Source organism: Aulonocara stuartgranti (genome assembly GCF_965226115.1).
Source record: "Aulonocara stuartgranti genome assembly, chromosome: 4".
NCBI lineage: Eukaryota > Metazoa > Chordata > Actinopteri > Cichliformes > Cichlidae > Aulonocara > Aulonocara stuartgranti.
In genome coordinates, this window is record NC_138942.1 from 16,329,592 (window position 1) to 16,354,316 (window position 24,725).

The following is a 24,725-nucleotide window of genomic DNA, read 5'->3' on the forward strand; positions in this document are numbered from 1 at the left end:
TATGTAGTGTTTGTCAACAAAGCAGCACAGCGTACTCGTTGTTAGTGTCTTTTTTCACTTGCATACTTCTTATAGATCACCATGAGCAAATATGAGCTGTCATCGGAGAGACTGGACACTGAGTTTGACCATTTTCTGCTGGACATGAAGCCATATGTCCTCAAACACCCAAGCAAGACAGGTGAGCCGTTATTGCCTATGCATTACGCTTCAAACCGGGTTTAAATGGTAAATGGATTGGTACTTGAATAGTCATTCTTTTGAATTTAATTCTGCTCAAAGTGCTTACAACTACAAGTCTCAGTCACCCAATAACACACACGGTCATACAGGGCTTTTATCTATGTCTAAATGCTTTAAAGCATCCATACGAGTGTGAATGTGTGTGAATGCTTTAAGCATTTAGACATAGGTAAAAGCTAGGGTTGAGTTTTTCTTCCAAGGAGTCTTCGACCTGTGGAATGACAGAGTTACCATCAGCTCGCCAGACAATCTGCTTATAATATCTGAGCCACAGTCACCCCAAGTACAAACAGCCCTAGACTAACAACCCGTAACCCGCTTTTGTTGTTGTGAATTTGCACCGAATGACAGCTGTGAATGGCTATAGCCTCCACACTACCCTCTATCTGATATGTTAGTCATGTCATTCAGTTTTCAATTCCATTTTATTTATGCATCACTAATTAATATCAGCAGTCACCTCAAGGTGCTTACATGGTAATATAAAAGACTTACAATATAAAAAAGAAACCCCAACAATCAGCCGTCCCCTGTGAGCAAGCACTTGGTAGTGGGAAGGAAAACCTCCCTTTTAAAAGAACGATGCCTCCAGCTACAACTAGTTGGGGGTTGAAGGGAAAGACGAGAGACAGGACAAAAGGCAAGCAATGAGAGAGAGCCAAAGTTGAATAATTACTAATGATTAAATATAATAGTGATGTATAAACGCTATTGCAAAAAAAAAAAGTTATTACATCATGGTTAGTGATCCTTTCTCTCTTTGTCTTCTCAGAGCGTCAGCGCTGTGCCCAATGGATAAAGAAGCTGTGCGACCCAGCCACATGTGGTTCAGGTCTGATTGGTCGCAAGAACCGCAACATGTATGCCCGTTTGCTCCTTCAGATGCTCAAAAGAGGGGTCCTGGATGGGCCTTTCACCAGCAAACCAGAGCCAGGAAGCCTTAAAACACTTCCTACATACATGGTAAGAGTTACTGCTTCAACAAGTCGTATATTTTCCTGTGCTGACAACTGGTTTTAACCACTTCAGAAAGTTTGAAAACTGTCACCCATTCATTTCAACGAGTGAGTGTGTCCAAACCTTTGACTGGTACTTTATATGCACTATTGCAGTGGATTGTTTAAACAGAGAGTTTATAACTAGCCAACCGAACCTTCATCTTCTGAACCTTGTACTTAATTTTAATTTCTAGTCCATCTACTTTGATGAGCCACTGAGCAGCCTGAGTGTGGAGCACGGTGTTAGAAGCCTGCCCGACTGGGTGACGGGGGAGCTGAGTGGCTGTTCTGATGACAGTTTAACAATGGATCTGTTTAAGGACAAACCCAGTTCTACACCTGTTAAAGATCATCACAGGTATTGTCAATGAAGATGACCTACAAGGTCTAATTGTGTTGGAGTATATGTATAACAGGGGTAGGCAACCTTTTTGGTGACGAGTGCCATCTAAAATTTCCTCAGAAGTCAATGTGCCATATTAGCAATTAGCAATAAATTTAATAACGCTCTATATTAACAGTTACTGCGCTGAGCGGAGAGCTCCTGAAGCATTTGAAGTGTCGGAATGTGGAAATTTCAACATCGCTTGAAAAAAACTGCCAGCTATCAACGTCCCTCTCACCACTAGGCTAAGTGATTTTTAGCCAATTACAAGTTGAATCTGGTAGTTGGGGTTGTTAGCTAAGATACCATCATTAAGACGCGGCACAACTAATGTGTCTATGCGAGCTAATTTGCGATGTGCACCGCTGGCCCGGCCATTTATTTTTTAATGCACCCTCTCAGATTAATTCACTGCATGTCGTGCCCAGGGCTGGACTGGGACAAAAACATCAGCCCGGGCATTTTGACTAAAGACCGGCCCACCAGGTATTATAGGAAAAGCCATAAAGCCTTTGAATAAAAACAAATGCTGTTGTGACAGTGATTTACACTGTCTTGTTGACATATGTATAATTTCTATACGTTGTACATCAGATAACAAACTTTGGTTGTAAGTTCAGATAATTATTTAATAAAAGCTAGACATTTTAAATGAGAATAAGAAAGAAAAGTATTTCTTTGTGCCCCCCTTTCCCTGTTAATGCGCTACGTGGCCCCCCTGGCAAAACTTTGCTAGACCCGCCCCTGCACAGTTACCAGCTGTCAGCTACATAAAAAAGGATCCTGGTGTTATTTGTCTCTCAGAAACGGTTCATAACTTCCCTTCAACTCATTCATGCCACCTAAAAGGTAAACCTGTTTCTCCATCACCTGTTCAGCCCTGATGATTCAGTAAGGACATCTCCTGGTTTTATCTTCATGTTTCCCTCTGACCACATATCCAAACCGATATCATGACCAGCAGCTTTTACAGCTGTGTTTGCAGCAAACATCAGCCGATACTAGAAATTAGTATTAAATACATTCTAACAACAGCTGATCAAGCTTAAACGTGCTGTTGTTGTTTAGTGCGGCATCTGCTGGTTTCCTCTTTCTGGCGCAAAGTGGGCGATAAACAAAGGAGAAACGGGACTTGCGTCAGAAATACCGATCAGCTGATCATTGATCAGTTTCAAGATTGAATGAGAGAAGAAGAGGCAGCTGACACCGTAAAAAAGCAGAATAAATCCAGCTTTGTGTCTTTTCCATTCTAGCTGAAGTACGGGACAAACTGTGTTCCTTTTCAGCTCAATACAAAACGCGTGATATTTTCTCTGAATACGGGACGATTCCATTTTTACAGCACGGTTGGCAACTCTACTAACTAACCTTATGTACGCCTTACGAGTTATTGTAACTGATTGTAAAAACTCAGCACAACGAAAATAAACTCCACCTAAACTTGGTTTATATCTGACCCAGATAGACTGCAGGTCATAACTTCTTACCTGAAGTTCAGTTCACCTGACACTCGGACCGGTGGCCGCCTCGGGTCTCTCCTCCTCCTCCTGCCTCACCTTTCCCTCATCCACCTGGCCTCTTGTGGCAGCTCCGCCATAGCCACCACCAAACAACTGAGTTATTTTTACACATCTGCCAGCATCTGGCCAATCCACCATCTTTTATTGTTTATACCGTTACAAAAAAAAAAAAAAATCATCGGTGGCCAGTCCAGCTATGGTCGTGCCATCAGTTAACCCTTCGCGTGCCAACTGTGGCGCGCGTGCCCAGGGTTGCTGACCCCTGATGTATAATGTATAATTGGAGTATATGTATGTTTTAAGGATTCCTTAAAACATTTTTTAAAGTTATTTTTTATGCATTTTCATGGTTTACTTTCTTTCAGTTGGGACACCTTCACTTTTTTTGTTTGTTTTTTTGTTTTAAGCTTTTTGGTGGCATGGCTGTGGGGCTTTCTGGGCCCAGGAAGGCATCTGTCTCCCTGCATGGAAATCTTGTAGTGAGGAGAGCCGCAGCAAGACTGACATCACAGAACAGAACAGGCATCAATGGGAACAGATACAACACTGCCTGAGAATGAAAGGTGGAGCAGGGATGGTAGTAGGTTGCAAAATGGCTTGCACAGCAATTGTGGGTGTTGCCTGGCTTAAGTACCTTAACATTTTCCCCTTAAACGCCTGCTAGGGGTAACTGTTGTTTCTCTTTTCTGAACTGAGCGGTTTCTGTCATATTTCAGGCTTGCTTCCAAAATAAAAGGCCTGTGTGTGCATCAGGAGTTAGTGATTATGATCTCTGCCTATATTATCATGCATGGGCATCCCATTATAGTTCTTATTGGGTATTGGGTTTTTTTTTTAAAGACTGATGTTGATCAGTTTTATATGGTCTATTTCTTAAGTGGGTTCTTGGTTCTAGTCTAGTCTTGGCTTCGGTTGTGGTAAATTGTGACCTCCCCTACATCAGCTAGGCTTATTTATTCCTTTTTTTTGTTCAGTGTATAATTTGCAGTACGACACAATGAAGAGCTGTCAGTCTGCTTTGTAGGTTTCTCTAAATACAATACAGATTTTTAAAACCCCTCAGTTTTGATCTGCTTCCTGTCTGGAGTGATACATGATCAGGCTAGTATGAATGGAAATTAATTCAGTGATCTGACTGACCAGCATATAGAAAGTGCATACAAACAGATAGGGCTAGCGTTTGAAGCTGAACGTATTTTCTGATGTATTTCACAGGTTTATCAGTGAATAATTTGCAGCTTCACTGCAGTGTCTCCTAACACAGATAACAGCGTCTAAGTGGTTAAGGATTTTTTTTTCTCTATAGCAAGAAGCTGCTATGTAAATTACCAAGTGTATATTGAGACAATATAAATATTGTCTCACTGAAAGAAAGTTGCTGTGAGACAGATCTTAAGTGTTTTTGACAGTGCTTTTGATGCATTAAAGAACTGTTTGCATTAAGCTGGCAAGCTGCTTCCTCATTTGATAAATGAGCAGAATCTGATTCAGTGGGAAACAAACAAAAAGACAAACTCATTTGCATATAAAATATAATATCTTTTATCTCTTGAAAAGTTCAGTTGCTTATTAAAAAGGCAGCGAGACATCCTGGCAATCATGTCCTTTGTTTTCTATGAAATGAGAGTTCAAACAATAATTGGTATGTATAGTAGGATGATGGCATGTTACTGCATGATTGGTAAGCTCTTCCTCCTGTTTCTCCTTTTGAATTTAATTCTCTATAAAAAAGAAAGTGGGAAAACAAAAACCCAAACATTTTTTTTGTCAGATATATAAGGTGCTAATGGGTATTTATTGAAGCATTCTGTTTTAAAGTTCTTCTACCAGACTTAAAATACTGAACTTTGCTGTGAAACTGGATACACGCAGCTTTTGTGAATGATTGCCCATCGTATTTGCTCAGCAGCGCTGTCTGAAAAAGCCAAAGACATTGCCAAGTTGTTGCATCAGTCCGCGTGAGCTGTCCGTTCTGACTTTTCAAAGAGAAATACTTCAAAACAGCATGAGAGGATGAACCTCTCGTATTCTCTATCCATCTTTCTGTTCCTCCCCTCTTTACACTTTACCAATTGTTGAACTTGAGGTGTAACCCCCACAGAGCAGATAAAGAGAAGAATAAAGCTTGGTAGCTCATTAGTATGTTCTCCGTTTTCTTTAATTGTTTGGCTTTCATTTCTTTTTGAACATCAGTCAAATGCCTAAAAAAAATATTGACTTTTAAAATTGGCCTGTGTTTTAAAGACGCTTGTGCTGCTCAGGTATACATCTATGTGTATAACACGCCTCGCTAAAACATTAAGCATCCTAGCATGCTTTTAGATATTTCATCTGACTCAAGGCAGTTCAGAAGCTCAACAAAGTGACGTTAGTAATGGCTCATTGATTTTTCACTGCAATTAACAAGGAAAGGCAAATCACCGCCCAGTGGCTTCATAAACTCATTAGCATAATAAAAAGAGAGCACTGTAAGTGCATTAAAGAGAGCTTAATATACACCAGGGCACTGTGTAAGAAGAAGCACAGGCCCGCCGCTGCCATATTTAATTCAAAGTTTTTCTGTCGGCTGTGGAGTCATTATGATTAGGCAGCGTGGTAGTTAGCTCTGTCACCTCACAGCGAGACGGGTGTGAACGTTTTGAACAAAGAGGCCTGGTGGGGCCTTGCTGTGTGGCACAAGCATGTTCTCCTTTTGTCTTTGTGGGTTTCTTCCCACAGTTACAAAAGATCTTGATTTGGTTAACTACCAACTCTCTGCATCAGCCCTGGTGTCTTTTCCAAACTGTCTCTGCTCCTGGGCTTTATTTTATATGACTTGCTCATATTGTTTAAATGAGTCTTATCCATGTATGGCCATAGGCCTGTATCTGTTTCCTTAGTAGGTGCTCGAACTTGAATTACAGATGATGTAAAAGAAAACGTGTGGCTACCTTCAGTTAGTTACAGCTTTAGAGGGTGTGGATAGAGGGGATTTTTGTGGCAAGCAGACTGCTGAGTACCATGGTGTCTGATTAGGATAAGACCATGAAAGACCTTCAGATCACAGACTAATGTCCTGATGGAGAAAATTAGCCAGACCAAGAGTCCTTTTATGTGTCTCTCTCATTTAGATAAGATTAAATAGAAGGAACTCATCTGAGTCCCTCCCTGTGATGTGGCAGCATTTGATCTGTTTCACGCACCATTAGTCAGGTGATAGGCAGGGCTACGTTTAGCTTCTGAAGCTGGCCGGTTCGGGTTTCAATGTCTAAATGTAAAATTGTGCTGGTTTTTTTCGGAGGTTTTGAGATCACACACAAGTGGATGTGGCATGTTGTGTATATGTGTGTGTTTAGCTGATAATATTTTGTAGCATTAGTCAGAAATATTGAATTCCAAGCATGCTTTCCTCTTAAGCTGTGGTATTTCTAATTCCTTATTTAGCCACCAGATAGAGCTACCGCTTCGTATATAGCAGCAGTCCAGGTACAGCAATGCTGTGGGACATAAAAGCAGCCAATCTGCATTGGTCAGCAGATCATATAAAACATAATCTGTGTTTCATATAATGTCTTATGTTTAAAGATGTTTCATTGCTAAATTGAAAGGATGGATAATAAATCCTCTGCATTTTCTGAAGTCAGTTGTTGATGTTGATTGAAAAGCCTCACATCTCGTGCTCACAGGCCCCCACTCTCCTTTTGTCGTCCCCCCCCCTCTCCCCCCTCCAGGTGGTGTAGGGTTATGGTGGAGAATAGGTGGGGGCAGAGGGATGTTAGTGTCCCAAGGTCAGACTGCTTTAGTGAGGGTGCCCGAAGCCTGAGACCCGGACCCACTGGCTCTGCACCTGGAGGTCAGACTGGTGTATGGATGTCAGGTTTCTTTAATCAGCCAAGCTGCAGCTTCTGAAGGTCTACATGGTTTTCTCATTTTCTTGTGTGTGCGCGTGTGTGTGTGTAGCTCTGGCCTGACTTGCCACTGCTTTGATCTCTGGGCCTCAGACTCCAGACACATCTGATTCAATTATCCTCATCCACCTGTTGACTTAGAGGCCCAAAATTGCAAAGCTTGGCCCCCTTATCCATGTTCTGTGTGTGTGTGTGTGTGTGTGTGTGTGTGTGTGTGTGTGTGTGTGTGTGGACACATGCTTAGAGATGGAAACTCTTTCTTTTGAAGTGTCTTCACATAATTATTCACAGACTAATGAAACAATATTGGAATTTATTGTGAGTGATGTAAAGCATTCATTTCAGTTCATTCTTGACATCCACTGACTAGTTTCTCAGAAGTGATATTAGACTGCGCCATGTTTTTGTGAAATCAACTCTGCATCTACAGAAGCTGTAACATATGAAATAGACTCGAGCGCTACCGGACTTCTTCCAGCTATTAAACACTCCAAAATGAACTATTTTGTAAATGCTACATATAAAGAAATGGGACAATCATTTCTACATCTAATCAGTATGTTGTAACATCACCAGTGTCAATTACAAGTGTGTTATTAGATCAGAATCCTATTTACGCCACTCTCTTTGGTACAACAACTTAATAACATGATAAATACATTGCAGTGAAGAAGTATTGAGCAGACAAGGAGGAAGATTTCCTCGTCATTTATTAAAGTGGTCTTGGTCTATAGTTCTCCAGGTCTTTTGAAGATTTTTTCAAAGGATTTTTTTAGGACATTGATTGTCCAGTCAAATGTATCTGACCATTTGCAAAGGAATGTTCTTGTTTGTTATGCCACTTAACACTAACCTATAAATCATTCAAGCATAAAAAGGCAACAAACTAATGGTATGCATGAGTGTTGTCTAAACATGAATGGACTAATTTTAAATTGTATTTTTAGCCTCTTTGTTGCTAATAGCCTTTTGTTCCAGTATCTTTAGTTGAATCTAGAGCTGGGCGATATGAGATTTTTTCATATCACGATATGTTTTTTTCATTTCAGGCGATAACGATATCTATCACGATATAAGCCAAATAACTATATTTGTAAGATTTAAATGTGCCGTTGCTCACAAGTAAAATGTGAAATAATCAGCAGCTTGTTTTTATTTAAATATTTATTTCCCATAATAAGTTCAACAGGGTAGATGTACTTAAGGAACATGAGACTTTTTCAGATAAATAAAGGCAAATATTGCAAACTACACAAAAGGCAGCCGCTAAAGCGTTTAAGTTTCAAAATAGAACAAACGAAACAGACTAAATTGTCAATTCCACTTAGAAACAAAATATTAATTCTAAAAATAAATCTTAGTTTGTTTTACAGAAGAACAGACAAAACTGACTAACTTTTGTCAATATCAAATAAACTGAGAACTAAAAGGAAATTCTCAATCTCTCCTTGTTGTATAGCTTAGCTTTTCAAACAGTTTTAACAGTTACTTTAGTCTGACAAAAGCCGAATGACGAATTAGCGCTTCCAATCAGAGACTGAGGCTACGTCCACACGTACACGGGTATTTTTGAAAACGGAGATTTTCCTTTTTCGTTTTAAAAAATAATCCCGTCCACACATAAAGGCAGAAATGAAGGAAAACGCTGCTATGAACATGCCAAAGCAGCAGGTGGCGCTAGATTCCTAACCGTGCAGAAATATTGGCCAATCAGAAGTCTAGAAGCCTCGGTGGGAAAAAGTAAACAAAGCTGGGGCATAGGATAGCTCAGTAGGTAAAGTGGTCGCCCCATGATCGGAAGGTCGGCGGTTCGAATCCACTTAACGGCTACCCTGAGGTACCCCTGAGCAAGGTACCGTCCCTACACACTGCTCCCCGGGCGCCTGCTTAGTGGGCTGCCCACTGCTTCACTGAGTGAATGGGTCAAATGCAGAGAAAAACAAGTAATTTCCCCATGGGGATCAATAAAGTATCCATTATTAAAAAAAAAAAAAAAAAGAAGCAGAACCGAGTCGTATGTGTGGAGGGACAGTAACTGTGTGTATGTGTAAGCATTTAAACACTGCAGAGAGTAGAATTAACAGTAACAGTATTGTAGAAATTCATTTCACCGAAACAATAACGTGGCGCACAGTGTGACGCATGCACCAGTTTATTGTATTTCCAGACTTGCTTTCGGCACAATTTACAGTGCACGCTACTCTGTTTTTTGTCAGACTTGAAATAGCCGAAATACCTTCACACTACGGAACTTCTATGGCTCTTCCGTTCGACAATCTCTCCGGCATTGGAACCATCATCTGTTTTCTCTTCGGTCACGCTCGGTTGATTTTTCTAGTCGGCACACTCATTTCCTCCATTACGCGCTGGCTGCTTCCCAAACAAACACACGTGCGGCTTGGCACTTGTGCTGTAACAAGTCACGCCACGTGACGCTGCGGCTGTGATTGGTTCGGCTCTGCGCTACTTAATTTGGATTGGCTGACCTTTTTTTTTTTTTTTTTTTTTTAAGCGGACAAGAGCGGCAAGGTCTATCGCGATAGCTTAATTTCTCTATCGAGTAAAAGTTATATCGCGATACATATCGTTATCGTTCTATCGCCCAGCTCTAGTTGAATCTACAAAAATGCCATTGATAGACGAGTTCAGTAGGCATGAAATAGTATTTTTACACCAACAAGGTAATTCCCAAAGAAATATTAGCCAAAAATGTCGCATAAATCAGCGAACTATATCTAGATACTACACAAAGAGTTGATTGACAAGTCCATTATAATAAATGATAGGCAAAGCCACCAAAGATAAATTATAGGATAAGTTCTAATTGTCTAAACTTGTTGCAAAAGTTATGTAAGCGATTCTGTTAGTGATACAGTTGCACTAATTATCAGTTCAATGAGTTTAGGTTCATTTAATGATCTGTTATTGAGACCAAGGTCTCTTTTATGGGATGCATCATAATAAGATGATCACACATTTACCCAGATGACCTTAATTACTCACATTATGACAGGATATGGTAATGTTTTCACAACTTGGCTCGTGACTATAAGGACTCACCGAATGACTGTCAAGACATGCTCCAAGGTGGCAACCCCACTAGGGGTTAGACACCCAAGTTTATCTTTCAGAACTTAAGAAGCCTTTTTGGTTTTGTGAACCTAAAAAGCAGTCCATTTCCCTTCATGTGTCTTAGAGAGATTAGAGATAAAAACTTTATTAATCCCTCAGGTGGGTTCCTCTGGGAAATTCGGTTTCCAAATAGCACAGCACCGACAGAAGTTACAGACTGTGAGCAGAATACAATATATACACATATATAAATACAGAGACATATATAAATAAAGAGTATACAAAATGGATAAATAACATAAATAGGAATAAGAATACAAGGGAATTGCACATTTCAATTATTGAAGTCTATTGCACCGTTGAATATTAGCAAAAAGTATTGCACAGTGAAAAGGCACTACAGCTTAGTTGTCCCCCCTCCTTTGTCCCCCTGTTTCCCTTCCCTCTCCCCTCCAGAGAGGAGTTAAACAGTTTGATGGCGTGTGGGACAAAGGAGTTTGTTGGTTCTTGTCTTTGGGAGAAGCAACCTGTCACTGAACAGACTCCTCTGGTTGTTTATGGCCATGTGCAGAGGATGCCCAGCATTGTCCATAATGTCCAGCAATTTTTTTTAGTGTCCTTTTCTCTGCCACTGTCACCAGAGTGTCCAGCTTCATGCCGACCACAGAGCCAGCCTTCCTGATCAGTTTTTCCAGCCTGGATGAGTCCTTCTTTGCTGTGCTGCTCCCCCAGCACACCACAGCATAGAAAAGTACTCCAGCAACCACCGACTGATAAAACATCCTCAGGAGCTTCCTGCAGATGTTAAAAGACCTCAGCCTCCTGAGGAAGTACAGTCGGCTTTGGGCTTTTTTATACAGGTGCTCTGTGTTGCATGACCAGTCCAGTTTGTTGTCCACCCACAGCCCGAGGTACTTGTTGACTAGGGCTGTTCGATATAACGATATATATCGGATGACGTAAAAACGTCTATCGTTTCATTTTATGCTATCATTTATTTCGCAAAATAAACTGTTTACGGCAATATTTTTTCATCCTTTTGATGGTCACTGTAGTGGCTATATTAATTTCTTCTTTCTCTCTTTCTCTTATATTTAATATAACCACACTACTGACGGACAAGCGCCTGTTTTTATGCGTTGTCGTTAGCAACAACAATGGTAACACCATCGCGTGTCCGCTTGTTTATGTTCCCCATAAACCTTTCACAATAAAGCTCAAGATCCTGTTGAGACTTTTCAAAATAAACTGAATCACGTGAAAGAGCAGATTATTTACGGATGAGAAGCAAAAAAGAGCCGCCAGGTGCTAAAAAAATAGACCTTAGACTCAAACGTTAGAACAGGCTTTTCCCCGCAGCACGCTGTGTAATAAATACTCACAAAGAAAACGGCGGCCATTACAACTTATGTCTAAAAATCTATAGTTTCATGCATCGGTTAAAACACTGGACTCCAGGTACACGACGCCCAGCTGGAAACACTTCCTGCAAGTCGAGCTGCCCGAGATTCACATAATTTACAGAAAATGTTACATTTTTGTGATTTATATCGTTATCGGGACGATAGAATTCTTATATCGGGATATGAGATTTTGGTCATATCGCACAGCCCTATTGTTGACCACCTCCACCTCCTCTCCCTCTATCTGAACCGGCAGGTCCAGACTATAACAATACACAACCGAGAGCATTAGTTATTGGCAATACATGCCACTTTGATAGTGAACCAGGCATCTTTGTATTTTTTTAAATTTATTTCGATAGTTGAATACTAATTGTTTACTGACATGACATTTAAATGACATGAGAAATGAGGTTTAGAATACCAGGAATGCTAAAAAAAAAACAGCAGTGATAGGATGCCCAGAGGCTCCACATTGAGAGTGTGAAACAGTGCCCTCTACAATGAAATGGGATGTCTTTATAAGATGATAGCTGCTTTTCTTTTTTCTTTTATTCTTCACTGTTGTCCTACATCTCCCTGCTTTCTCTAACATCTTCATTTAATTAGCATCAGTGGGCTTTAAGTGCCTTGTGTGCGCCAGTGCTTAATGAGATTGTTAGCTCAGTTATGCAGATGTGTGTGCGTGCGTGTGGGAGAGAGGCAATAGTGAGAATGAGGAGTATGTATGTGTGTGCGTACTTGTTTGCATGTGTGTCAGTGGATATAAGCTTTTTTCCACATCAGGCTGCTTGTTTAAACCATGACGGATGCAATGTGAGGCATCAATTGAGATATGCGATTATAAAGCGATTGTACATGTCATAGACTGGTGCCCGTGGGCTGTGCGTGGAAACAGACTGATGTGTAGCAGAGACATTTATTGTTCAGATGGGATGAAGTGCAGGCCACAAACCATGCAGCCAGTGCCAGATGTTGATCTGTGCAAATGGCAAGGCAAGCTGCCTATGCAAGCACATTCATATGCAAAGAGCGATTTGAGCAGACTCCAGAGATATGCACACACATATTGTAGGTTAACCTTTTACATTTGTGTTTGTCTCTCAATTTTTTCTTCCAGGAGAAGGCCATATGAGGATAGGGCAGCATCACGACCCGTGTCTTCCAGTCCACTGAGACAATCACCCAGACAAGCTACAAGAATGGTTAGTTCATCGCTATTCTTCAGAATTTCTAATCGCACCTCTGGACTTCCCCGGCATGTTTGTGTTACGATTCAGCAATTAGATTTATAGGTCCCTGCGAGGTAGCGTTGATGAGACATGAAATATTAACAGCAACCAGGCTGCTGTTGCCAACACAAACAGCAGACCCAACGTTTTGCTTTCTTCTTTAATGTTGACCAATTTGGGAATTCCTAAACTCATTTCCCCATGAAGTCGGAGGAAAATCCCTGTGCCCGCAAGTTTCTGTTTCGCAAAAATGACGATAATGTCTTCACAGCTGACACACATAATGTGTGCAGCTTAAAACAGCTTTACAACTTCTTCTTTATGATTGTAATATTGTTTTTTTAAAAAGGTGTTCCTTCACCTCTTTATCAGGTTGCAGTTTGTGGTGCTGTCCGCTGTTATTGCATTTGTTATGATCCATGATTGTGAACCATTATTTACATGTTAGAATCCTCCCACTGGGGTATATCCGTGTGCTTTTTTTTTTCTCTCCTCCCTCCAAGGTGTGTGAAAACTAGGGGATGCAAAACACATTGCACTGAGAGACATTGTCAATATTGTGTCCTGTTTATTGATAGTCTTGAGCTACCCTTCATCTCCTTATAAAGTGGGAAATAGGTGCAGTGATTTATTGATGTAGAAAGAATACATGGAATTATATAAGGATATAAACCAAAACACTGCTTGTAAAGGAGGTTTAAAGCCAATACTTGATATGACCACCTTTATTCTTCAACACACCCTGAACTCTCTTAGGAAAGCTTTCTTATAATTTCCTTAAGTAGTGTTCAGGAATAGTTCTCCAGGTTTCTTGAAGGACATTCAAAGCTCCTATTTGGATGTTTGCTCTGTTTTCTGTCAAAATCATCCCACACGGTCTGAGCTCTGGTGGAGGCGAATCCATGACTGATAGTGACCTATATATGCTTTCACACACTGACAGTTGTTTGGAACCATTGTCGTACTGAGAAATTAAGCCAATGTCAGTCAGCCTCACAGCAAGAAGGTCCTGAGTTGGATTCCACCAACTGGCTGGGTCTTTTATGTATGGAGTTTGCATTTTCTGCCTATGTTTACGTGGTTTAGTGAGGTTAGGGTCATTCTAAATTGCCCATAGATGTGAATGTGGGTGGGATGGTTGTTTGTTTCTATTTGTTAGCCCTGTGACAGACAGGTGACCTATCCGGGGTGTACCCTGCCCAGGTAGCTGGGATAGGCTCCAGCCTCCCCGCGACCCTGAAAAGGATGAGCAGAAGACAACGGATGGATGGACTGCACACCATGCTGAGATATGCCACATTTTCAGCTAATAGTGTGGGAATCTGCGGGAATCATCTTGTTTGTGCAAAAATACTATTTTATACTTATGTTATCTTTCTATTTTTCATATATTCTAATAAAGAAATAGGAAAAAAATTGTGGTGTTTACATCAGACTGTCAATAAAGAGGCCAAAGTTACAGTTTAAAAATCGGTTCTTTTCATGTCTTCATGTGCAGACATAACACTGGTTCTTCTATTAAGTTAGCTACTTTTTTGGTTAATGATTCATAGGCCAGTTAAGTGGCTTAACAAATAAAAACACTGCTGTGAAAATGGTCAGGTATAACTGGAATGAAAATTAATGAAAAAGAAGCCAATGTCCAAAGAAGAACTTTGAAAGGCCTTTAAAAAGCCTGGAGAACTATTGCTCAAGACCACTAACAAAAATGACATGAAAGTCTGACCTCTAGGTATCAAAATATTAAAAAAATAAGTGGTGCCTCAAGATGTTTGCACAGTACTGTATTTAAAAGTAATGCTTTGAATTTATGGTGCAATTCTGAGAATGTAGCACGCTGTTTTGAACAGCCGGTGGCCTGCATACCCAGCATTCCTAGATATCGAAATGTTTGTTTGAGGGCGAGGCTCTGGAACCTTAATGCCTTTTTAATCAGAAAGGGCATTTAATCCCAAGCTATTCCATTCTGCGATTTCTTTGCATCGGTGCAGTTCTGCTGAGGTACACCCAAGGTCCACACTCCACGAGATCTTAATCAAATTCAACAACATATCTCCTTTCCCTATCACTCTCTCAACTTTATTAGATATTTCCCCCATTTCAACCTTGCTGCCCAACCTCGACTAGAGTAAACTGATCTTGTATCAACAAAAGCCCCTGCAAGCATTCAACTTATCCTGCATAAAATAAATCCGGCGCCCCGTCGTAAAACAAAAGGCTGGAGAAAAACAAGAATGACAGGCAGCCGAGCTGCACATATGCCCCTCTTGCGGAATTTACTGTGTGACGGAAATGATGTGGAACTGCCAAACATCTGGAGCGCTGTATGTGAGAGGGAGGAGAGCGAGGGAGCAAAGGGTGGAGAAATGGAGATAACAAGGGAGTAGAGGGTTGTTAGTTAAACACATGTGGGTGCACTGTGTATCTGTAAGCTTTTAAAGAGCCCTTTTGTTGTTGCCAAGAGAGAAATTACATTGTGTCAGCAGGCAGTGATAACCTCCATCACCGCCTGTTCCTCTGGCCAAACTGCCAATCAGAGCGCTGTCAGAAAACATATCAACCATCTTAACTTCCATTTTATTCCTGCTGTTGATACCCTTCTTTTTTATCCCACCCTTCTCCCCCCCCTCCTCAGGTGGATGGGGAGCCAAACCATATATCTCCCGATGACAGTGACCTGGAGGCTCGTCTCAACAGCTGGAACCTGGGGGTGAGTCCAGGGGCATGCCATGAGCTTCTTTGTTACATGCAGCTGTCAAACGTGCTGTTGCTCGCCACAGTGACAGCAGTGAGTCTGAGCACCTAAGTACATCCGCATCAGTAGTGCAGTGACGCAGAGTTAACAGCACCGTTCGAACAAAGGGTTGAGAGGCCTTTCACCTGTGTTCTCTTGAAAACACTTCCTTTAGGCAGTTTGGCGCTATTGTAGGATGTCAGGGTAGGACGGGGAGCGAGAGAAAGGTTGTGTAAACTGAGAAATTGAAGATGTGTGAATCATTCTTATCTTCTCTATCTGAGTGCATCAGGCCTGGGCTTGATATGCCCCCTGCCCTCATATGTTGCTATCTCCTCACCTGCATGACCCTTCGACTGTCTTTTTTTTCTTCTTCTTCTTCTGTTTTTTTGTTTTGTTTTCTTTAACATGCTTGTTACCTTTGACTTTCTCCTTTCTCCACTAATATTTTGGCAAAATCTCCCCTTTCTGTTTTCCGACTTTTTGCACGTTTCTCCAATCCATTGTCCTCTCCGTCTGTCTGTGACTACCTCCCCTTTATTCTCCCTCTCTCTTTCGGTACAGGGGTAATCTGAGGCATCCATCAGCCGACGTGAAGCCGCGCACCGCGCTGCTCTGCTTTCCTCTGTGTTGAAACGCTGATAAGAGGCATTGCTTGGCAACCCTCCCCCTAGCCTGCATCTTTCAAATCAACAGATGTTCCTTCACACACAAATACACACAGGCCTGCTCAAGTTTATAGAAGTTTTTATAGATGCGCTGCCTCAAAGTGCCCGACGCCTATGAAATTTCTGCACAGCTGAGCATCATTTTATCTGGAACATCTTTAGCATCTCTTTAGATGTTCTGAAGCAGTCCATATCGATTTGTTGTTCATTTCACCCTGATGTAATAAAGTGAGTGCAGTCAGCATTGGTAACGTGGTAACCGGACAGTGTATAACAAATTGCTTCAGACTTGGAAAGCTCGACACAAAACCTGAGTCAGCTGGACCTCCATCTGTTTTTAACTTTCATGTGGTTTGTGTGTTAGAGCAGCTAGTTTTATGTAAAATGGGAGTTTTGCTACCTTAGAGATGGGTGCAATATGCACAGGACTACCTGTAGGCAGAAGTTTTTTAAACTTGTGTCACATGTAATACAGTTGTTCAGTTGTTGCTCCTACCATTGGCTGTCTGTGGTTAAAAGGGCTGTGCCGACGACTTGCTCAACACCAGTCCAAAACTAGGAAGCTATCAATCATGGCCTCTCTTTTGGCTGGAGAGCCATCCCTTGCGATTTGGAGTGTTGTTCCTCTTGTGCGTCCATCCATCCATCCACGTCAGGATTCAATGACACAGGACGCCGTGCCAGCTGCGAGGCTGGACAAACATATGCTTAGAGGAGTGTGTGTGTGTGGGCAGGCATGCAGGGCAAGAGTATGTGCACAGGCATACATGTGCACGGAGTCTAAGTTTAGCATTGCACCATGCCAGCATTACACCACAGCATTTAGTCTGCATGTCTTCCTCGCCCTGTGGGCCGTGCTCAATCAAATGTGATGACTGGCTGTCTGTAGATATAAAAAGAAAATCCCATTCTTGTTTTCAGTCTGGGCACTAGTTTAGAAGACTATCGATTGATTCATCACTTGGCGAATGTGAATTTGTTTTCTGGCCTTCACCAGACTTAAGTAGCAATTCATCACACATCATTGCACCCACCACCGCAGCGCTGGCTATTTTTTTAATTTATTTTTTTTATAGCGCTGGTTATGTCGAGCGGTCTAACTCGGATGTTTCCTTTTGTTGAGGACTTGCAGTGAAATGTATGACCTGTTTTTACCTGCGTGTAGACTTAGCAGGGAGCCACAGTTACTCACCCTAAAGCAAAGATTTTGTCTTTATCCTCATACTGTAACTCTAAACGTTTGAGGCCCAAACTCTGAGGTTTTTTCAGGTCCTGTTTTTTCCCATTCATTCTGGATTAGCTTTGCGTGGGCCGTGCCACCTTACGGCATTAAATCCCCCCCACCCCCACCCCCCCACCCTTTTTTTTTTTACATCGAATGAGTCCCACACTTCCCTCCTCTTCCTTCTCTTCCTCCTTGTTCTCCTCCTTCATTGCTATGTTGAAGAGATTAGCAACAGAACTGTTTACTGGGCGTCATTGCTGTCATCTCTAGAGTCGGCTCTGCTGCTTTGAAAAGCCGTGATCTTGCTGCTAGTTGGCAGCCCCTACAGACAGCCCCAGTGCATCAGAGCGAAACGCTGTATGATAGTGCGAGTTCACAAGAAAGTAATGGGGTCATAAACAAATGTCAAATAGTGCAAGCAAAAACAGCAGGCTGTCAAGCAGCAGATATTTTTGCAGTTTGTGTCACAGTTAGTGAGGTGTATTGATGTAACACCGCAGAGAGACATGGACCGTGACCCGCTTACTTTCAGGTGGTTTAGTGGCTCGCTCTTTTTCAGTCTACTGTGTTTCATATTGTAATCAAAGAATACGCTGTGTCAGTGTTTTGGCAGGGATGTGTACACATTTGTCTCAGCGTGACAGTAAACGGACCAGGGATAGCTTAGAGATTAGCGGTCCTGAGTGTTGACAAAAGGGACAGCTGAAAGAGGCCAAGAGCGGAAACAGAGCTCGCCACACACACAAAGCCTTGAAGTGTCCCGACGCATTCTGCCTTTCTAAACAGACACAAGTTGACGGAAGAGGCTTCAGCCATAGCACTGGGCTTTTGATGTGCTCCCCACATTGTTTATGGCAGACTTAGGGTGGAGGTAGTGGTAAGGCTTTGTTAAGAGAGGAAGGAGCCAAAGAGAGGTCTAAAATTTTTCTGTTTACTCTTTCAGATTGAGAAGCCAAGGTATTTGCGAGAGGAGCCCGTTCCCTTGTCACCAGTAAGTTGTCAGGGGGTCTCTTGTACTTTATTTATTGTTACGTGAAGAAAATTGTCTTTGATTTCCTGAGTCTTCTCATTCCCACATCTCTCTTTACTATATCTCCTTAGATTTTCAAGTCAAGCTTTGGGGGGAAGAGTAACTTGGCCAGTGATCAGGGTGCACAACTGTTACAGAGCAAAGAGGTATGAACCAGAATGAGAGACATTTGCCACTAACTGAGAATATACATACTTTATGCAGTCACTGGCCACTTGGTTTGGTCCATCAGTTCAATCAGTTTAGGGATGGAAACATGGTCAAGATGACCTGCTAATGTTCAAACCGAGCATCAGAATGGGAAAGAAAGGTAATTTCAGTGAATGCGTCATGGTTGTTAGTGGCAGATGGGCTGGTGTGAGTATTTCAGAAACTGCTGATCTACTGGGATTTTTCCCAAACAACGGTCTCTAGGGTTTAAGAGACAGTAAATCAAATAACCACTCGTTACAACCAGGGAAGGAGACATTCAAAGGGACGGGACAGAATCTGCTGTAAACAGCATGTAAGCATGACTCCATCCTGCCTTGTATCGACAATTCAGGCTGGTGGTGTTGTATTGATAAGGGGGATATTTTCTTGGCACACTTTGAGCTCCTTAGTACCAAGTTAGTATTGTTAAACACTACAGCCTACCTGATTATTATTGCTACCCATGTCCATCCTTTTATGACCACAGTGTGCCCCTCTTCTGTCATATCCTAAAGCTCAAATCATTTCAAATTTGGTTTCTTGAACATAACAGTGAGTTCACTGTACTCAAATGACCTCCACAATAACCAGATCTCTATCCAACACAGCACCTTTGGGATGTGGTGGAACGGGAAATTCACATCATGGATGTGCAGCCAACAAATCTGTCATGACAATAAGGACCAAAATCTCTGAGGAATGTTTCCAGCAGATATTTTAATTCTAAGCCATTAAGCCAAGCTGGTACTTGCAACGTGCACCTAATGAAGTGGCCAGTGAGTGTACATATACATTAAGTAGCCACAACAATGGCGAATGGTGAATGGCCTGTATTTGTATAGCGCTTTTCTAGTCCCTAAGGACCCCAAAGCGCTTTACACGTTCAGTCATCCACCCATTCACACACACATTCACTCACTGGTGATGGCAAGCTACATTGTAGCCACAGCCACCCTGGGGCGCACTGACTTGTAAAACTAATGGCTGACAGCTTTCATATAATGTATGTTATTATTGTTGAACTTTTCAGCAAACTATTTCACCAGCTAGTGAGCGAGTTAACATGAAGCCACCGCTTGACACAGACATTGCTTACAGCATAGAATTTAACACAGTCAGAGACACTCTGCTGGACAAGCTCTCTTGTTGCTTTATGGCATTAAACGCCCCCACAGCCACGTGCGCGCGCACACACACACACACACACACACACACACACACACACACACACACACACACACACACATACTGTTTGTACTGTTGAAATAGCCAAGGCCTCTTAAAAAGACAAATATAATGCAAGTTCCCAGTGATGACACTTTTTTCCCTTATGTGGATTTAAGCTGAAAATCCTATTCTGAAAACATGCTTTGAAGTCCCGTGTGCTCCTCCCAAACTTCCCCGAACCCCCACACATTCCTCCCACCATCCACCTTTTAATGCACTGTTAAATATAAAACTGAGCATGACTTGTCTGTAATAGCTATGGCTTTTCATACCTGCAGCCAGTCAGTAAGCACTGGCTGGAAAAACATACAGGACATTTTGGACAAGAATGGTCTGGTTTGTTGGTCTCTCATGACAAGGATCTGTTTGTGATCGGTGGATGTAAATCTTCTTTTACCAGTCAGGCAATGTTTCTGTGCACTGACTGAATGAGGCAACTCCATTATGAAAACATTAAAGCCACGTCCTATGCTGTTTGATCCCACCTCAGACTAGCTCACTGGCTCCATACAGCCGTGTGTGGTGGGAATATAAATTTACCTCAGCAGAACATATTTAATGCAGTGAGTTACCGTTTTATTAGATACACCTGTGTGATCTAGTGCAGTGCGACATAATTGTCCGTCAATAAATTGTGTAGTGTAATGTTTATGACATTCAGTGTTTTTGATGTTTGTGAAAGTGGTATTTGAGCATATGCTTAGTGTTTTTGGTGCGCACAGTATATTACGAGTCTGACACTGGTGTGAGCTGTGAGATTTAGTTCATATGTGAACGGCCTTGAATATGAGCATGGATTTTTAGGAAGAAAGCCATGGCAAACGGCGCCAGCCGTTTACCGAGGTCACATGCTAGCAATGTGGGAAATACTAAAAGTCCAGGAAATCCATTGCACTTAGTCTCAACTTGTATTGAGACTATGGTTTTCTAAGAAAAGTGCATCTAGATTGTTAAATATAAGCGTATGTGATTTAGACTTACTACATTACGGGTGGACAACAAATGCATTTGGTACCAACAATTTGTAATTTGTTGCACTCATACGTGTCCTTCTCTGGATACTTTGATATTTGTAGAGGAATTTCTGTTTTAGATCTGTGGGGTTCTGGCTGGAATCTGATTGTAAACAAAGTGCAAAGTTTTGTGTATGTAGACAATAAAAGATTTGCAATTTTCACCAATGTAGCACAGTTAACTGCCACATTATCACAGTTACACGTGTCATTTCCAACTTGGCCCCATCGGGTCGCAAACTGATAGCAGACTGAATCTGTCTTATTGCTGTTGTATCGCTGTCTTGATGCACCAAAGTAACTCAGAAGACAGCAGCTGTAACTGTGAGTTGTTAGCGGACCCGGTCCGAGTCCATTTCATCCGTTTCAAAGGCGCACAGTCGCAGTCGTTTATGATCGTGTTGCAAAATCTAGCCACTATTTGGCCTAGTGTGACCGTAGCATAAAGTACCACATAGGTGAATTTCAAAGTCAGTCAGTTACCCGATGATGGGAGTGCTGTTTGTACTATTTATTTAAAAAATGGAACATACCATGAGCAGTTCCTTATTCAGGCACAGTATTAAGCTGCAGCTTGTGTTTTGGACCAGTCTGTGGCCACTGTAGTGAGGTATTTAAAATGCTGAAAAAAACACAGACTTACAGCAAAAGGTAAGAGTCAAACATGAGCTGTTACATTGAATCTACAGACTGCGAGGTTTGTACGGGTAAAGCACCTTCTTCGTAGTCAACCCATGTTGCCCTTTGACTTTGCCGGCATGCAGAAACTTTTCTCGTAATCTTGTCCGGCTCTGCTATTCCGTGGCTGTCTGGGTTAGGTCTGGGAAATCACAGTGACATCACTTCCCCGTAATCCCTAAAGCATAGTTGGAAATTTACCCAGGTTTAAAGTGTTATACACGCCACATGCCATTAAGCTGGTGGCAGCTTAACGAACATCTCAGCTTTCACACCAAGCTCATCCTCCTGCTAATCTACTGACTGCATTACTAAAAATGCAGACTGTTTTTTTTTTCCCTTGTGGAACAATGAGTGGCAGCTGAGAAACTTCCCTGCAAGCTGCCATTGCTTTAAGTAACTTAGCTTATACATATGTGCACACTTACAGGGGAAAATGTGGAAAATGTCCTGCTAAAGTCCTGCTAATCCTACAGCGCGCTCTAGCAGTGCTTAGCATTAAGAGGGCTGGGCCTTTATTTGGAAATTCAATTAAATGTCGACTGATGAGTCAGGTTACGCTATACATAGGCCTAAGTCTTGTAATTATGGAACATACTGACAGACTGACTAAAATACCCAGACTTTCTTCTGCAGTTTGTGCGTTCATGCTGTCTACAAACTACCCCCCCACCCCCCCACCCCCCCCCCCCCTTGGTACCTGACCTGAGGGATTGGCAGTGTGTTAGTGTCAAGCAGTACCATTCTAATGGTCACAGTTCCCTGAATGAAGATCAGTACGCTTCGGATTCTGATGCCATAATGATGCAGTCTCTCTATTCTAAGACCCTTAGGATGGAGCTTGAGCTCACAGCCTGTGACTTAGAGGGCCGTAGCCTGCCTTATCTGATCTCTTTTCAAAGCTAAAAAAAAAAAAGAGTAACCTATTGAGTCTTAGTATTTTTTAAAGGGACTAGTTCAGTATGGCGCTTCAGGCTGGAAGATATAAAGGATCTGCAGTGTTCCAAGATGATGAAGTTACTGCTCAGCTTTTGAGTTTGCGTATTTGATGTTTTCATGTTAGAAATTTTTAAGTAGTGTGTTTACTTACTCTGTATTCAGAGCTGCGGTTTATTTATTTATTTATTTCCTCACATGTCAGAGTCGAATTTTAGCCAAAGTTTTTATCCGGCCTGTACAATCTGGACAGACTACAGTAAATTAACTTCTTGTCAGACTGTGGAAATGGCATCTAGCTGCTCCTGAGCAGATAGTGCAGCGCTGTATACCGACTATCCTAGAGCATCTGTGTTTACTGAGGATGAAAGACGCACCGGGACATTGTACATCTCAAGTGCGATGAAGGAAATGCACAAATGCAACCTTGCTTTGTGGAGCCTAAACAGTTAGCAGCCGATTTGTGAACACGTCCCCCCCGAGGGAAAAGGCCCTGACCCCGCGATGGTTTCGAGAGCAGAAAAAGCAACCTCCTTCCCTTTCTCGTACCCATCCTCGCTTTCGTTCCTCCGTCTCTCTCTCTCTTTCTCTAGCCTCTCATCCTTTCAAGAGCGAAGTGTCAAAAAACATGGCATCTTACAGCACTCGCTACAACTCTGAAGAAGAGAAAAGGGAAAAAGCTGTACCACCCAGTTGGGCTGATTGAAGCTGTCTCAAAAGCCTTAGGTGTACGACATCCCTCCTCCTCCTTCCTTCACCGACGCCTTTTATAAACAAGTTTCAGACACCCCTGATCTAGTTTGGCAAACTTTCTCCAAAGAGCATTTGAACAGAGGATGAGAAAGTGACACCCCCACACGTTCTTTTTTTGGGGAGTAGAGGGGACGGGGGGAGGGCAGAATCAGGTCTCTACTAACTCCTTTGCTTTTCAATCACTGCTACCTCTCTCCCCATCTCTCCCTCTGTCTTTTCTTACCCCCTCCTTTTCTTTTGCCTTTTCCTTTCTTCTCTGACACGTCTCCTGTGGTCCCCTCAATTGCACAAGAAATGGCACAGTAAATCAAGGAAAAAAGAAGCAGAATACTTAACAGAGCTTTGTCAAGGATACAGTGTCTAAGTGTAGCTGAAATACAATAATGAGGAGAATCGTCTAGAAGGCAATTCAAGTATTTTAATTGGAATTTTATTTTTAACACGGCTCACAATGTAAAGTGAATTGCCGACATGTATTTATAATTTTTTATATGTTTAGTATGTTGTTGGTGTTTTTATTGTATTGTATGTGTACACTTAAACACCTGTGTAGTTAAATCATGTCTGTACTCAGACATCACAGTTACTTCCCTTTGATTCTCTCTAAGAGAGAAGGTCTAATGTGGTTTGAGTGTGCCAAGTAATGTTGTGGGAATTTTCTGCTTAATAGTTTTTGATGACTAGAACAAACATGATCTAGCCCTGGGACGTTATAACTGCTGACACAGCCACACTTTCAAAGGAGGAACACTGTCACCCTGCTTTAGGGTTGATTAAGACACCAGAACAGACAGTGACTAAACATGAGTAGGGACATCAAAGGAAATGGTCAGTCATCCTTGTGTCAAAGACTTTCTTTGTGCCTCCGTGTGTTGTTGGCACTTAACGGCAATCTAACTAGGAAAATGTGAGAAATACTTTTTCCAAAGGTGGAATAAAAATAGCATTATTATTCCATGACATGTGACAGATTGACATCAGCCTTTGCAAGGTCACCCTGTCTCCAGAAAGAGAGACAAATCTGTATGGTTGTTGCACCAGGAAGGTTGTAAAATCTGCCAAATCAAACATGCAAAGTTACCTGCTGTAGCGACCCCTTGTAAATAAGGGAGTAGCCAAAAGTAGCTAATTATAGAAAATTCTGGTTTGTTTGAGTAATGAATTCATTACTTATCCAGCCAGTTTATGTTTACACATGTTTAATTTTAACGCTCACACAAAGAGGTTTGATATGTTTTATTGGTTTTGTGGGTTTATTCTTATTGGCAGTCTCCAAGCTGGTACTGGTGAAGGCCTGGGAACAGAAATCTTTATTCGCAGAAAACATTACTTTAGCATTAAACTGATGTGTATTCTAATGGGTAGGAGGACCCGTTTACATGGGTCAGGCATAACATTATGACATATGGCAGGTGACTTATTATCTCTTAATCATGGCACATGCTAGTGAGATGTATTAGGGAGGAAGTGAGCATTTTGTCCGCAAAGTTGATGCTGAAATTGGGAAAAATAGGCAAGTGTAAAGATTT

General features: G+C 41.8%; 2 protein-coding genes across 7 annotated transcripts in view; one reads left to right on the forward strand and one right to left on the reverse strand.

Moving 5' to 3' along the window:
- Nucleotides 1–9,715, reverse strand: part of prkcab (protein kinase C, alpha, b) — a 148,834-nt gene extending 139,119 nt beyond the window's left edge. Inside the window, exon 1 of the mRNA XM_082532010.1 lies at nucleotides 9,270–9,715. The gene's annotated coding sequence lies outside the window, so the exon portion shown is untranslated. The remainder of the gene's footprint in view (nucleotides 1–9,269) is intronic.
- The window catches only part of cep112 (centrosomal protein 112), a 169,401-nt gene that overhangs the window by 416 nt on the left and 144,260 nt on the right, over nucleotides 1–24,725 (forward strand). For 3 of the 6 annotated variants that reach the window (XM_082532002.1, XM_082532003.1, XM_082532004.1), the window contains exons 2-8: nucleotides 76–181; nucleotides 1,016–1,206; nucleotides 1,436–1,599; nucleotides 12,629–12,713; nucleotides 15,376–15,450; nucleotides 18,311–18,358; nucleotides 18,469–18,543. In XM_082532002.1, the coding sequence (XP_082388128.1) occupies nucleotides 82–181; nucleotides 1,016–1,206; nucleotides 1,436–1,599; nucleotides 12,629–12,713; nucleotides 15,376–15,450; nucleotides 18,311–18,358; nucleotides 18,469–18,543 (738 nt within the window). In that variant the 5' untranslated portion in view covers nucleotides 76–81. Of the gene's footprint in view, nucleotides 1–75; nucleotides 182–1,015; nucleotides 1,207–1,435; nucleotides 1,600–8,514; nucleotides 8,886–12,628; nucleotides 12,714–15,375; nucleotides 15,451–18,310; nucleotides 18,359–18,468; nucleotides 18,544–24,725 lie in introns of those variants that run through there. The other 3 variants (XM_082532005.1, XM_082532006.1, XM_082532007.1) reach the window with 3 other exon arrangements.